The sequence below is a fragment of the Brachyistius frenatus genome, unplaced genomic scaffold (genome assembly GCF_029030835.1).
Source record: "Brachyistius frenatus isolate BFR_SWC_R1_liver_20210118 unplaced genomic scaffold, ASM2903083v1 Contig_47, whole genome shotgun sequence".
Classification (NCBI taxonomy): domain Eukaryota; kingdom Metazoa; phylum Chordata; class Actinopteri; family Embiotocidae; genus Brachyistius; species Brachyistius frenatus.
The window spans coordinates 72405-88764 of record NW_027210646.1 but is presented as its reverse complement, the minus strand read 5'-3'; the positions used below and the strand labels follow the sequence as shown (position 1 = coordinate 88764).

The 16360-nt window shown below is 44.8% G+C and overlaps 1 protein-coding gene across 4 annotated transcripts in view; it reads right to left on the bottom strand.

The window, feature by feature from the left end:
- Positions 1-810: 810 nt before the first annotated feature.
- Positions 811-16360, bottom strand: part of dlgap1b (discs, large (Drosophila) homolog-associated protein 1b) — a 76086-nt gene continuing 60536 nt past the window's right edge. For 3 of the 4 annotated variants that reach the window (XM_069703475.1, XM_069703477.1, XM_069703476.1), the window contains exons 7-12: positions 11552-11937; positions 11388-11467; positions 7100-7515; positions 5678-5769; positions 4753-4905; positions 811-4189 (exon numbers count right to left, since the gene is read on the bottom strand). In XM_069703475.1, the coding sequence (XP_069559576.1) occupies positions 3974-4189; positions 4753-4905; positions 5678-5769; positions 7100-7515; positions 11388-11467; positions 11552-11937 (1343 nt within the window). In that variant the 3' untranslated portion in view covers positions 811-3973. The remainder of the gene's footprint in view (positions 4190-4752; positions 4906-5677; positions 5770-7099; positions 7516-11387; positions 11468-11551; positions 11938-16360) is intronic. The other variant, XM_069703478.1, reaches the window with a different exon arrangement.

Here is a 16360-nt window from a genome sequence, read left to right as displayed (position 1 = left end):
ATTATATCCACTTCATACTTCTATTTTGTGACATTTCAAGTGGGAATATTGTATTTTTTTTCCTCCACTACACTTTTACAGCAGCACTACATCATACATTACTGAGAAACTGATATATACGTGTACAATATTATAGATTCAAATCTAAAATAATTTCCATTGTGGTACTGCTACCTTTTACTTCAGTAACAGGTTTAAGTACTTCTTCCACCACTGGCTAAGTCATTTGGCAAAGTAATCAAATGAAACATGTTGCTTTTTATTGCCTTGTCTGTGTCTGAATCATTGTGCCCAAAGGCCAGCCCCTACTAGTCATCAACAAATGTTCCAGAATGCATTCTGAGTTTCCCAGCTTTTGTCACATGTTTCCTGTCAGAAGTGACAGCCCTTTGTGGTGGAGGCAGGGTCAAATCTTAATGATGTAATCACCGATAAGAGTTTAAACAGACCTCCAGGCACACAGTGGGCAGTTGTAGCCCACCGTGGAAGACCATGTTAGGGGTAGATTGACCCAGAGCCAGGCTGTATACAAAGACAACACCCCTGCCCTGCCCTCCCCCCACACACACACCCCAACCTGAACTCTGGCCACTGAGGCCAGCATAGCTGCCTCAGCATGACTGATATGTGAATGACAAATCACCATAAGCTGCATGTACATGAGCGTCAAGGCTACGCCGAGGCCAAAAGTGCTGTCTAATTATGGGGACCCGCCCCTGGGAAGGGAAATGCCCTAAAAATGCACCATGCTGGCCTTGTAATCTGTTTAATTGTATTCCAATTCAAAACACATGTTGAGACGGGAAAGAATTGAAGATAAAATGATGTCAATGATATATATATATTTTTAATGCTGATAAGAGCCCATACACGTGCCATAACATCAACAGTGTAATAACATGAATTACAAAATGTATATCTGCTTAATATGTTATTTGATCGGGTTTTTTAGTTTACATTTACATAGGGAAACATTCATGTATGTACAAATGTTTATTTGAATGTTTTTTCTCTTAGTATAACTACATCACAAGCTTCAGAATTGCCAGGATTGCTGGAGTGTCTTTTGAGTTTAGCAATTAAAAACCACAATCCAACATTCTGGTTTCTAACTCCCTGCTATACCAGGAGTGTTATATTGATATGTTAATATAGTAAACATAAATGAAGAATCAGTTATTTAACAGACAATTCAATTCAAATACAAGTTCCAAAATAAAAATACTAAAATGAGTTTCATCTACATAAAATGGCATTAAGTTTGAACTATTGTTATATGTATCCTTTCTAAAAATGTATATTGACCAACTAAAGGAAATACAAATCATACTGTACGGTTACATCATCACTTGAGTTCCTTCACAAACAAATGGCTCGCTTTGAAAACGTCAGGTAGCAATTCATTAGGGACGAATAGCAGGAATATACTGTATCCTTGCCTCTAGTTATCCAATGGCACATAACTTTTTCCAGATCAATACAGGGAATTGAACTACACACGGCCGGCACAGTGGTGCAGTGGTTAGCACTGTCGCCTCACAGCGAAGAGGTTTGGGGTTCGATCTTTTCTCTGTGGAGTTTGCAGGTTCTCCCCGTGTCTGTGTGGGTTCTCTCCAGGTGCTCTGGCTTGCTCCCACCATCCAAAGGCATGCATGTCAGGTTAACTGGTGATTCTACATGCCCTTAGGTGTGAACGGTCTTTGTTTTTGTCTAAGTGTTGGCCCTGTGATAGATGGACTGGCGGCCTGTCCAGGGTGTACCCTGCCTTTGCCCAAGGTAAACTGGGATGGGACCCCCGTGACCCTGTTCAGGATAAAGCAGGCATAGATAATGGATGAACTACACACCAAAGTCTGGTTATCAAAACAATTATGTGACCGTAAACCGGCTCAGGATTGTCTCCACATTTGAGCAGCTGACTAAAATACCTTGTTACGCTGAAGTAGGGCTAAGATGTTCATCAGGAACATCTTTTAGAAGATGGCATGGACACTATTTCCTTTATTTAAGATCATGGCCTATCCTGATGGCAGGGATTATTTACAATACAGAGACAAAGCCATGGGTCACATACAGTCACATGAAGCCAGTCACACTCTCTCCCTCTCTCAGCCTCACACACACACTCGCACACACATGCAACACACACACACACACACACACACACACACACACACACACACTCGCACACACACATGCACTCAACACACTTCTTCCCCTGAGACTGCTGTTGTGCTCGACTATCGTATCAGAAATTAAGGCTGATCACTGAAACGGAAAAGACAAAAAAAAAGGTGCCTGTCATGCTAAAAGAAGCAACATAAATAAAATACAAACACAGTATAAGGGCTTTGTTGTCAGTGCATAATAATAATCACAATGGCAAGAAACAGTCATTGTTTTCCTAATCAATAAATTAAACACAAATACAAAATATTAGAAATAGGATTTTTCTGTATGACCTTCAAATAATTGCTTCATTTGGAGGCAGAGATAGTGCACACACAGTGAGGAGAAATAGTCCCTTTTCCATCCTGTAGTCTCAATACTGTCAATAAACCCTTCTTGTCTAAAATGACATAATAAAATAGAGTACAACTACCAGTATTGTACCAAATATCAGTTTCGTAGCTGAGTCTGTTACACCGAAGATCGTGAACACAACATGAGTTAGGACTAAACCTGTTAAAAAAAGACAAAAATATCAGGTACCTTGTGTCAGCATGCACATCATGTCATTAAATGTCCTTTATACAAACAGGTTTTGCTCAGTTTAAAATCAGACAAGATGGGTGGTTTGTTTACAGTTTGTTGATACTGCTACCGTAATCATCAGTTACAACTAGGACCCTTTAGACCTAGAAAAATAGGAAGCACTTTTGAAACAAACACTTCAATCAAAACACACACATACACACATACACACGCACACACACACACACACACGCACGCACACACACACACACACACACACACACACACACACACACACACACTCCTTCGGTCACACACACACACACACACACACACACACACACACACACACACACACACACACACACACACACACACACACACACACACACACACATATTAGGTTTGTGGCATTTTAGAACGGTGATCCTTTCAGTGAATGGCACTCTTTGCAGGGGACCAAAATCTGCTCCCAGCTCAACAGCCACTCTGCCTCACCTGCAGGAGCAAAATCTAACCTCTTGACCTTTCCGACAGGGTCGGCCTCCTGCCAGGGAAAGACCCATTTTCAGACAGAAGGCAGTTGTGTCACCAGATGACGCTCTAATTACCTTGTCTGAGCTTCTTACCATCATGCTGTAACTTCAAAATACAAAACATAAGGTTGTGTATTTATGATACTTTCAGAATCAAATGTTTATTTCTAATATAGATTTTTTTTTAAAGAAAATAAAAAGAAGTAAAAATCAGCTTTATAAATATGGTCTGATCTTTCCATTTGATTTGATGTAGTTGACCTGAGCAGATTAGACCAAAAACACCATGTGTGTCTGCATGTATATATACACTGTACACACAAATGCACACACACATGCACGCTCCCTCCCTGTGTTCCTGTATTGTCAGTTCCTGAAACACATGAACGTGAAGCATCACTGCTGTGCTACACCAGCCTTACTTTGTAATATCAGGTCACTTAAAAAGGGGTTTTTGTAAGATAAGTCTTTAGGAGTGAGGGGCAGGTGGAGGTACGAGGAAAAGAGGGAGTGCTACATCAAGGCTGGGAGAGGGAAATGAGGGAAAGGGGAAACAGATAAATAAATAAATACTGTAAATGTACATTTCTTGATCAAACGGCCTCCATCTTGACTGACCCCACAGTGATCTGGGAAGTCTGCAGAAGATGTGATTATGTTGTGTTAGCACCCTAGCCTTACCATTCAGTGCTATTGTGTGTATGAGACAATGTATTTGACGTGAGTAAGTACGTGTATTTGTCTCATAGTCTGGTCTGGGCCTCGGGAATATAGATCTCGATACTGTCTGCGCTCTCGGTAGCAGAGCTCTGCCGAACCGATGCAGCACGTTTGGCAGCTAGCAGGCGTTTGCGAGCCTCCAGACGCTGGCGCTCAGAGCTCTCCAGCGAGCGGTCCCTAGCCAGGTGAGGGTGGCCCTTCTGGGGCTTCTTTGGCACAGGAGGGGGCATCCTTCTCTCCTGGACAGGAATAACAAATAGTCTTAAAGACAGACCACTGAGTCCTCATGGCAAGCTGCAGCTAAACACAAGGACGAGCAACACAACTGCAGCCAGTTTGCATAAGGATTAGAGAGAGCGGTGGAGCTGTTGCCGGCATAATGTCAGAGCATGCAATTTTGAATGAGGTTATCGTTCACAGCGGCAGCCACTTGTGTGGGGTAAGAGAGCACGATGGTGGCCATTGCGTGAGGTAAAAGACCATTGGAGATGGACAGGCCCCAACGGTGCATGGCAGGAAGAGTAGCTTCTCAAAAGCAGCTCACTGTCGACAACAAGACAGAACAAAACACACAAATACAAGTGGTGGCGTCAGGCAGGCAAGATGACAGTAAGCAACACAAATCTGCATGCTACAACAAGGCTTAACTGCGAGGCATTTGGACTTGCAATTCAAAGTACACAGTAATGAGAGCAGATAACATGCGGGTTAGTGAAGCATTCCAAAACAAAACTGAAGTTAGTTACGCTGATCATTTAAAACGGGGTTCAGTGAGTCTCGTGTTTGCCACGTGTGTCAGCACCTGAATTTCTGGGGGAGTCAGAGGTTTCCAGCTGTTGGCTTTGAGTTGGTGGAGTTCATCAAACTTCAGGCTAATGTTCTCGATGGACAGCTGGAGCATGTCCCAGAAACCTGCCAGGTCCTGTGAGATGGGCCGTGGGTGTGCGTTTGGGTTCTGATACACAAAGATTACATACAGTACGAACAAATGTTAATATCCCGATCACACATTGTTGGAAAGATGCCGTTGCTATCTGCTGATTGAGAGAAGCTGCACAAATCACAAAATTGGCTTTGAGTCAAGTGCCAAAGTGCATATTTGGAAGATTTTTTTTGTATAAATCAGGCACCACAGTGGCATGATATGATAAACAGGAAAACTGGGCTTGTATCCACAGCCCCCTTTGTTTCGGATCATACATCCATTGTGGTAAAAAAAATAAAAAAAATAAAAAAATAAAAATCTGTTTGTCAGTCTATCACTCATCCATCATTCAAAGGGTTATGTGATCCACTGCTCCATAAACATAAGCGTAAACATAAACAGAGACACATCTCAGTTCATAACTTGTATTTTTTTTAAATGGATTTTACAATTAGTTTCGGATGCTTTTTAATTTACGGGCTGAATTTTGATGTTTTTGGAAGCATGGTCTTATTGTTATATAATGTGCAAACAATAAAACAAAGAGTAGAAAACGTCGACATGCAAATGGCTGAACGAACATCTGCACAAAAAAGCAAAAAGAAATAACAATTGAGACGCTTTTATTCTGTTTCCTACATGTGGAAGGCGGTAAAGATGTGATGTCTATACGAGACGCATGGTAAATGACTGCTCGCCTGGCCTGTCAGAATGATTTGTGCAGGATGATGTCAGCGTTGGGGCGGGGTGGAGGGAGAGGGGGGGGGCTGGGGGAGCATGCAGAGGATGAGGTGACACATACCAGATTCTCCTCACACAGCTCCCGGAACTGCTGGAACTTCTGGGACATCAGCAGCTGGGCACTCCCCACTGCACTGCGGATCTTCCCCAGGACTGCAGAAAGACACAGACGTACATGCATGCACACACGCACACAATTCACAAATGCAATTACTCACAGAGCCGCATACTGCAGGCATGTTGCACCACTAACAGAGGGGATGCATTAGTAATGCAACATAAAAGGACGCGCTAGGAACCTCCTTTGTGAGCGCCTCTTAGGGAACAGAAATCATTTAGGGGAGTGAGAGAATTACTAACGTGTAATGAAATTCTAAATTTCTTTCCAAAAATAGAAATTCAATAAACACACAATCTAATACCAGCGTTATCATACATGCAAAATGTTTTATAGCTGTTGCCAAATCAGGTCCTAAAACCTTATAATCAAAAATTGCATATTCAATTTTTTTCACAATATCCTTTTAGAGGGGTGATATATGAGATAATTAAGACTGCACTGCATAACCTGATTCCACTGGCCAGTGTTATTGACTCATATATCCCAATGGAAAGCAACTGTCATTGCATACAGTACTCTACATGCAGTTAGAGGAATCAGAAACTGAGAGGGGGAGTAATAAATCTGCACAACAGACACAAAGTCTTCAACCCCTTCAGGATGCGTGTCTGTGTGCGTGCGTGTGCGTGTGTGTGTGTGTGTGTGTGTGTGCGTGTGTGTGTGCGTGTGCATGGCAGCGTGGGATCTGGGAAAACATAACCTTGAGACAGCCTCCCTGTTCCTCTTGTTCTGTGAGAGAATCTCTTGCCTGGAACCATAACAGCACAACGCTAGCTGCATACACAATGACATACTCAGTAAGACATGAAATCAGCTGCGCAGTAAGGACAGGTATAAATACGGTGCCTACCGCCTCGAGCTTGTTTGCTCAGCCTGGTATGTCCATGTGAGTGTATGTGTAAAAAACATTTTTTGACGTGTGCACACACAAGCACTGCTCTGTGTGTGTGTGTGTGTGTGTGTGTGTGTGTGTGTGTGTGTGTGTGTGTGTGTGTGTGTGTGTGTGTGTGTGTGTGTGTGTGTGTGTGTGTGTGTGTGTGTGTGTTACATCAAGATGAAATAGTTGCCTCGAAGGAGCACTGAGAGAACTCACTGTTTGTGTGAGAGATCATTATACACTGTCTGTAGAGGACACATGTACGGCTGGGGCCAGCAGTGGCCTATTGATAAGTATGCACGGTATGTCTGTGGAGGCCAGAGGGCCTGAGACAGGAACAAGAAGCTATTGTGGTCCAATACCATGAATACCAGCTCCCTCCGAATTAGGAGAAGAGAGGAGGATGAAAAATATAACTAATAACACTGTACAACAGACTTTCTTGTCTTCATATCATGGCATTCAAACCTGATGATTCAACTCACTCTCATCAGGCAGCTCGTTTTCCGTCTCGTCCTGCTCCATCTGTCTACACCAGCCCTCCATACGGTCTGTCTCGGCCTGCAGCAACTTGAGGAACCAGTGGCCGTCACGGGGGCACACCGATCGTCCAATGGCCTCCAGAGACTCCACCTCTGGCTCGGGTACGCTGTCCATCCAGGGGTCCGGAGGGGGCAGGATGGACGGGTCAAACCCCACCTCCCCGTAGTCTTCTGCAGCACAGGCGTGGTAGTGGTTCCCAGAGCCCTGGATGCTGACAGTGGAAGAGGCGGCGTCGCGGGAATGCTGGCGCGGCATGGTGGCACAGTGACGTGGCGGCAGTTCTGGGACATCTGTAGGGTTGTCAAGGTCCGCCTGTACAGCTGTGGTTACACTGTTGGAGCGGGTCATCCTGCGGTAACTAGGAGAAGGTGAAGGTGCAAGGTTAGGTGGAGAATATATAGGTACTGTTAGGTTAGTTAAGTTCTGTTAGCGTTTTCCTTCCAGCAGTAATTGTGATATTATTTACATACAGTTCATGGAGGTGCTGCCACCAAAGAAATTATGATCACAGCGATCTCATCTCTGATAGAGATGAAAAGCTTTTGTAGTGTGGAACGTCTTGTGTGTGTGTGTGTGTTTTGTCATCTGGTTCATTCAGAAGCAACAGGGTGTGCAATCGTCTGTCACACCACAAGCTCTGCTTTGGCGCGGATGCACATACACAAATAGTAGAAGCACACACACACACACACACACAGACACACACACACACACACACCTGGGACCCCTTTCTACAGCTGGGTGTACCATGGCGTATTTGGCTCAGAGACTTTGTGTGCTGCTGGGCAGCCTTTGCCAAGTCCCTCCACGCTATGTGCAACAGCAGACATCGGCACACTCACACACACGTGCAAAGATTAAATTAACACACACACACACACACACACACACACACACACACACACACACACACACACACACACACACACACACACACACACACAGTTGGCTACGTTCTATAGAACAGCTCACCACCCCAGTAATGAATGGGACGCTGGAGGGACACGGGTGTCTGGTGGCGAGGGGGGAACAGACTGGCCAGCTAACCGCACAGTGATTGGACGAGCCAGCGGTCTAATCATTGCCAGATTAGAGCTTTAAGTGGTACAAGACTCAAAGCACATTATTTATTAACTCTTACAAAGATCGAGCGGGATAGCACTTCAAATAACAAGCAATACACTTGATAAATAGATGTTGTTGTTTTTTTAATTCAAAGGACTTTGTGTTGCACTGTATTTTACACAAATAAAGTTTGACTGATTGATTAATAGCCCACATGAACAAAAGGCTTCAAAATTTTAAACAAAGAGCAAATAAAAGCGCTTTAGTGCCCAGGTGAGCTTAACAAATGTTGTCATGCAAACTTTCGAATTCAGATATACCAGACATGCCTCATCTTACTGTTAGACATGTAATGGTTTACATGTTTGACTGGTTCAGCTGTCAGTATACTGCTGTTTGGGAAGAAGTTACAACTTAGCCAAGAAAAAAAGAGACTGAATTGCTAGCCTGTTAGCTGTACTCCGATCCAAACATGCCCAAGGTCCTCACACACATCAACCTCAGCTTGACCTGCCTGCAGCATGACATACACAAATGATCACAGCTCCATCACTTCTGCCTCAGCCCCATCTCCTCCGGACGCACACTCCTCCTGAACGCTACCCATTCATCTATATGTCCCCTTTTTCTCATTCATCTCTCCTCCTCAGTGAAAAAAAAAAAGAGGAAGAACAAGGGGAGTGGCGATTGGGTAGATCAAACAGAGTGGGTATGTGCTTTATGTGTACATACCAGCAGCCTGGTGGGTGTGAGTGTGTGAGTGTGTGTGAAGAGCAGTTAAAGTGTAACCCCTCCGAGCAGGTGTTCAGTTCTAATGACCTCAGCCTTCTTTCTATCAGGCTGCTAACAACTTCCTGCAGGGGCAGAGACAGGCAAGGCCAAACACAGCCCAGACAGATAGGCAGACATATCAATAGACAGGACGCAAAAGTACAAGAAGAAAAAAAAAAGAGCATCTAAAGAAGAAAGTCAATGTGAGGGAGAGAAGAGAGACTTTAAAATATGAGGAAGGTATGCAGGAGCAAGTAAAAATACTGAAAGGCCATGTTCTTATTGCATGAATGTGACAGAAAGTTGTAAATCACCACAGAGGTGAGTCCTGCATTCCACATGCTGATGCTTTCAGAACGCCTCTTTACCTGCAGGTTTTCAGTTTTACAAATATTTCCTATCATATGAGGAAATGTTAAAGTGGTAATGAATAAAAGAAAATAACCTCATGCCTTATTTGGATCTATAATGAAATGCAAAAAAAAAACATGAAACAGTTATGCTGAAGGACAGAAAACAGTAGTCACACAGCTCTTCATGCCATCACAAACTGACATTTAGAAATTGAATCTACAGACAAAGCTTCTTGTTTTCTGACCTTCAGTCAGTTAGGTCAAAAACTAAAAAGCCAGGAGGTCTAGTTGTCACTTAAGTTGACTTTTCAAGATGCTTGTGCATATGATTTAGTCACTATAGGACCACGAGCTATGTTCCATTTCTCCTGTGACTGCAAAGCCATCTGGTGACCAGCAAGCCCGAACCTTAACTTGTAAAGCCATGAAAATCAGAATACTTAAAAAAAAAAGAAAACCCACCAAATTCTTTTCCATTTGTATATCACAGTTTCCGTTTTGCATTTGGCTGGATGTTTGATTAGATACTTTCGATTGTCTTAATTACACATTTGCTTTCATAGAGACAACAGATAAAAGATAAATAAGACACAATAAATAAAAATCAGTTTTATCGTGAAACATTTCAGGACAGGAAGAAGTTTATGTAAAGACAAACACAACATGTGTTTCCTTATGTTTGTCTCTTTTACAGCTCTTTTCCACTCCCTCTCAGTTAATCCTAGCTCAAACAGCGAGGAGAGGTTATGACCTACGACTGCTGCATATAAACACACAGACACTCACACACAGGCACTGGAGCAAGGCTGTAGGAGTTTGGCACTCTCACTGTCTGGGAATCTAATGTAGGGAGCAGTATGCCCAGACCTCCCAGGTGCACACACACACACACACACACACACACACACACACACACACACACACACACACACACACACACACACACACACACACACACACACACACAGACCAATACAGAGGCATGCCCAATAGGTAAACAATCAAGCATGCACCAACAAAAATATTGTCCAACCCACTCTAAACATTAACCAAAGAAATGCAAAGGCTACAGTGCTGCAAAACATCCAAGCCTCTAAGGTGTCTGCATGAGTTAATATTTGGCTTGGCGACTCATTGAACTCAAAGTTTGGTCAATCAGCTGAAACCTCCTCTTTTCAGAAATCCCCTCATATTCCCTGACACTGCACACAAGTGTGTGTGTGTGTGTGTGTGTGTGTGTGTGTGTGTGTGTGTGTGTGTGTGTGTGTGTGTGTGTGTGTGTGTGTGTGTGTGTGTGTGTGTGTTTTAAAATGCTCCACTCAGCCCTGTTTGTGACCTTTGATTAAAGTTGATGTCTGTTTGAATTTCAGAGGCATACCTTGACGATGGTGCAAAAAACAGCACTGTGACTAAATCGGTCAGCTTCCCTTCACAAACAGAAGGTCACTGTGAATCACAGGGTGAATGAAAGCCGACAAAGAAGCCATAAATGCCTGAATGTCCCACCAGAGGCCTTGATAAGCCTGGTGCAATATGAGCTAATATGAGCCATGTGCACACTGTGCTGCTTCTTCTCATACTGGGAACATGTTGCAGAATGAGCAGCTGACATTGACAGCACAGCAGTCTCCCTTGGAACTAAACAAACCCAATAAAACTCCCTCCTCCTCTTCTCTCTCGCTCACTCCCTCTCCACAAACACACAGCCTCAAAGTAGCCTGAATCACAATGACTGGAGCAACAGATGGCTGTCAACTCACCCCCTCCACCTTCCCGGCTCCCTGCACCACATCCTCTGGCCCAGCTGTCACTTGGGGCCCCCTGGCTGAGGGGGCTCTGACGCCAACCTTCCCTGAACTGGGGACAGCTGCTGCGGGCAAGGCAGTGTGCAGGGGGGGGGGGCGAAAGCTTGTAGTCCACATTACAAACCTCTCTCTGTCTCCCTAAATCCTGTTCCTGCTAACTCTGCCTCCTCCCTCCCCTCAGACTTATCCAGCTTTGCTTTTACAAGCTCGTCCCCTCTTTGTGTGTCTCTACTCACCATCGCTCATCCTCCACCTGAATTCCTATAGACTGGAATTTCGACTGTTCTTCTGTCGGCTCTCCATCCTCTGGGTCCACCTAAGAGAAGGGGAGACACTGTCAAGCTGCATGCCAGAGGTTTAGCTCAGAACTTTTGAATGAATCCTGGGCTCCAAAACAAACCTGGATCCCGATGGAGAGGCACTTGCGAAGAGCTTCTCTCTGCGCCTTGCTGTCAGCGGAGACGTGTGCCACGGCGGAGGTGGTGGCGGTGGCAGTGATGGTGATCGTGCTGTTGGTGACGTGCTGGCTGGCCGGGCCATGCACCTGAGCGTTAGCTGCTTCTATGGCCGCCGTCAGGGCCTTCATGCTGTCAATGCTCTCCGTGGAGTTGGACAGGCCTTGCTGGGAGCTGATGCCTGTTCGCGGGCCGGAGCCCCCGTCCATGTAGGCATCCTGGGCGGACTCGGTGCTGCTCTGGGCCGTGATGGATATGAAGGGTTTGGATGGGGTGGTTCGTGGAGGGACTGGGGGAGGTGTCTTTTTGTAGGTGGTAATGCATGATGACACTGCAGAAAGGAGCCAGAGAAAGACAGAATAACAATGAAAGAATATGTCATTATATCAGTCTGTCTCCTCTGAATCTATCAATAACAAATTGTTGGAATGGACATTTAATGAATTAAGTGCTGCATATATGAAGGATATTAGTAACTACAGTAGATAAAAACAATGCACTGTATATATATATATATATATATATATATGTATATATTTACATATTTTAACATTTTTGGTGTATATATACAATAAATAAACTACATCACTGCCTGAGAGGAAATGACAGTTTACCCAGAGGTCTTAGATCCTTGGGTTGGAGTCAAAATGGACAGTAGATTAGGGTGAACTTTGGCAAATCAGTGCCACGTCTAGTAATAGGATTAGTATGTCAGCCACTTGACCCACTGATCTAGATGGTTAAGCCCTCCACACATTGACTGTACACATCTAGACCAATTTGATGGTGCTGAATAAAGCTGTGCACTGCTTATGCGCCTTGCTGTTGTTTGCACGTATAATCATGCACAGATGTTAAATGATGTTGTAGAAATCAGCTGGAAAGCTCAATGCACTCTGAAGGCTTTGTATTAAATCTAAGCAAATACATTTAAAAAAAAATCATCACAGCTCTGCTAAGTAACACTCCCTTCTTGTGTCAGCACTCTCTCCCCCTCATGTCACAGCTACAGGTTGTTCACAGACAATGGAACCTCTCACACAAACTGAGTCAGAAGCCTGTCTACAGAAACATGCCAGCAGACAAAACAAAAAAAGCACAGCCTGTCTACAGAAAGACAAAAACAGCCAGCTCCTAACTACATTATGGCTTGGAATCTCCTTCCTGGTCTGGTGCTATAAACAAAACTAGGTCGCTCTCCCTGTGCTCTACAGCAAAAACTAGGACAGCGGGTTTCCTGGATCTCTTTAATCCCTACAAAAGACAAACATCCTATCATGGCAAGTTCGGGGCTCTGTGTGCAGCAGACAACTGTTGCCAACCACACCCAGCACACACAGCCATGTCTAAAACTATCAAGAGTGGGGTCGTGTTTGCTTTGTGTCCTGCCATCTCAATGACAGCTACAGCGAGGTCTTAACATATTGGAGGTGAACAAGGGGGCTGACTTCATCCTTCTGGGTTTGTCAGAGTCATCCACTGCCTGCCTCCCACCTCCTCCCCAGCCTCAAGAGCAGCGATTGGATGATCCCAGATGAGATTTCAGTCAGGTTTTGACAAGCTGGAAAGTATTCAGATGGGATGAGTGCTGCATTGAGATGAGATCACGGCTGCTTGTGAGTGTCTCTTTGATGATGGAGTAACAAACCACAAGAAAGACAAGAGATGACTTACTGCTTTTCCTTTTACAGCTAAATGTCATCTGTGTTTCTTTTGAGAGGTAATGTATGTGCAGGAATTACCGCCAAAGCCATTACAGGCAAAAATCATCATAGCATGCCAGGATATGCACCAGTGTCTCAATATGCACCAGTGTCTCCACTTCTCACAGATGTCTGGGGAACGTGATGGACATCCAGGGCTAATCTTTAGAAAGGTCACAGAGTACAAACCCACAAGAGAACAAAAAAACACACAGTGAACACACACATGCACTCACACAGAGGGAGAGGGCGAGGTCCTGCCCCTATCAACTGTGGAGGTTCAAAGGATAGAATGTCAGCCCCTTTCAGAGCTTCTATCCCCTGAAGTCATCTAAAAGTCACACGTGTGTGTTTGTGCATGTCGGATGGCTGTATATGTGTGTGTGTGTGTGTGTGTGTGTGTGTGTGTGTGTGTGTGTGTGTGTGTGTGTGTGTGTGTGTGTGTGTGTGTGTGTGTGTGTGTGTGTGTGTGTGTGTGTGTGAGTCGCTCAGGCCCACAGAAGGGTTAAAGAGGGTTTTCATCCGCTCGATAAAGCATCGTATGAAACAGGAGATGTGTCCCACCTAGCTGTCACTGTGAGAGCTGGGCACACAGGAGAATGACAGGGGTTTCGAATGCCAAGACAAGTTAAGTAAACACGCTCCGGAGTCAGGACATGCCCACGCACACATGCATGCGCACGCAGGCCTGCACACAAATAACATTGACACAGCCCAGCTTAACGTTTCAAGCTCTCCACATCAAGGGAGACCACAGACTTCCTGCCAGCGATATGCTCTCTATCCATCAGGAGCTGTTGTCAACAATGAACCAGCCCAGCCCATGCCAGTGAGTTTTTTTTTTTTTTTTTTGCAAGAGTGTGAGAAGATGTGTCATCAAACCTTTAGTAAAATGACCTGGATGTGAGTTTAAAGTCACAAAAACTTCTAGTAAAATGAAATAAGTGAATCCTCTCATTCTTGCCTGTCAGACAATAGTGAGGAGAAAACATCTGAAAGAAACAACTGTCCTGATAAGACAGAGGCCAAGTTTCCAGTTTCCACAGTAATGATAAGAAAATAGCTTGATCCTTTAGCAGCCATGAAAGCATTAGACAGCTACAATGCCCTAGACCTCCCACACACAGAGACAGTCAAGGACAGAGGGAAGTCCATCAAACCCTTAAGAAGAAATGTGGAAAACACTCCTCACCAACCACACATAAACACTGACAAGCACACAGAAACATTTTTTTTTTGTCACTGAATAATATCAGGTTAATGCAGCTTTGATCACAGACAGAGAAAGACATGGTTCATACTCTCTTGTGTGCACAAAAAAAAAAGAGGAACAACTTCCTCACTTAATGAAAATGGGGCTGTGGAATTTCATCTCTTTTCCCTTACATAGGTGCAGCCTGCTGCGAGCATTGTCATCCTAAAGAAGAGAGGAGTTTGTGAATGACAAAACTCCAGTGGCTCTCGGCCAAATCCCCCTTTTGACAAATGCTTCAAAAGTCCCATGCCGACAAGTTGGTGTGAATAGCAGTTCTTCTTGGCAGGGCACTCTCACCACCCCTGGGCTGGACAATATCAAAGAAAGCCTTCTTCCCTCCCCTGAGACAAAGCAGAGTCTCCATTCATTTCTCCAGCCTTCAGAACAAAAACAGACTTGCCACCTCTTTTTTCTTTTTGACTCTGCTGTCCCATTACTGTGTCTGCATAGGTGTATGCAGTTTCCTTTAGTTAATCACCGTGTTCATATTATGAGACAGATTGAAGGCAGGCAGCTGCCTTGTAATCTCCAATCTGTATATCTGTCTGATAGGCCACTTCAAAGGGAAGACGGTTTGGTTTAGGAGGCCTGCTAACACCAACGGGCTCCCCCGTGCGGGGGCAGGGGCAAATCCACCACCATGCAAAGAAATACAAAGGCCAGGACAGGGGGGCGGTCGGTATGGGGGAACATTGACAGCTGGGCCCAGCTGCACTGTGTTGGGGATGAGGGTCTGCCAGAGGGGAGAGGGCAGAGAATAGCTAACAGAGAGGAAGAGCTGAACAAGACTGAGGAAGAGGAGGAGGAGGAGGGGGACTGGGGGGTGAATCAGAGAGTTACTGGCAGGCTCCCGTCTGCTCCCTCTGTCCATTTGTCTGCCTCTCTCCACCTCATGCACACACACACACACACACACACACACACACACACACACACACACACACACACACACACACACACACACACACACACACACACACACACACACACACACACAAGCACAGAGAACCAGCTGGAGTCCTTTGTGATAGCGTCGCCATGGTGATACACAGCAACATGAAGTTTGCCGGGAGGCCTGCCTGGCGGTTTACCAGCAGCCAGTAGAGGGGAGCTTCTGTTGGCCATTTGTTTACCTTGACAGGGCACACTACACTGCAGCTGCACTCACATTCACCTAAAGAGCAGCCAACAAGAAAACACAGCAGGAATAATGGGTCACAGCGAGAAGAGAATAGCTTAAAAATCAAATAAACACTCAAATATAATATCAGCATAGAGAGGGCCGCTCCACTCTAAATGAATATCCAATCCTGTTTCAGGCCCTGAAGCGATGGCTTTGTGCAGCTGAATGCTGAACTCTCCTAACCAGTTTCTCTTGGATCCTTGTCAGAAGGGCTTGTCACTGTTTCTGGGACAGTGTCATTGGATGACAATGACCTGAAAGGTTCATTCATACCTGTGTGTGAGTGACACTACACGGCTGCTGTGAACAACAATGCGGCACGATAAATTCTAATTTACTCAAATCAACATCGCCTCTAAGGCTACTCTAAGTTACTGTGAAAACTAAAAAACAATGTTAATCAGCTAACACTGCAGACACAACAAACCCTGCACACAACATACAACGTTTAATGGCCTTTGAAAGCCCTCTGACAGCCCTCTGAGTCACTTGAAAGTCACTCTGAGACCTTCATGTCAGTCTCCAACTCTCAGTCACCAGAGGTCAGAGGTCACCAGAGAGGGTTTCTGCTCTCCAGATGCCTGAACTCTCAGACACAATAGCTCACTGTGTG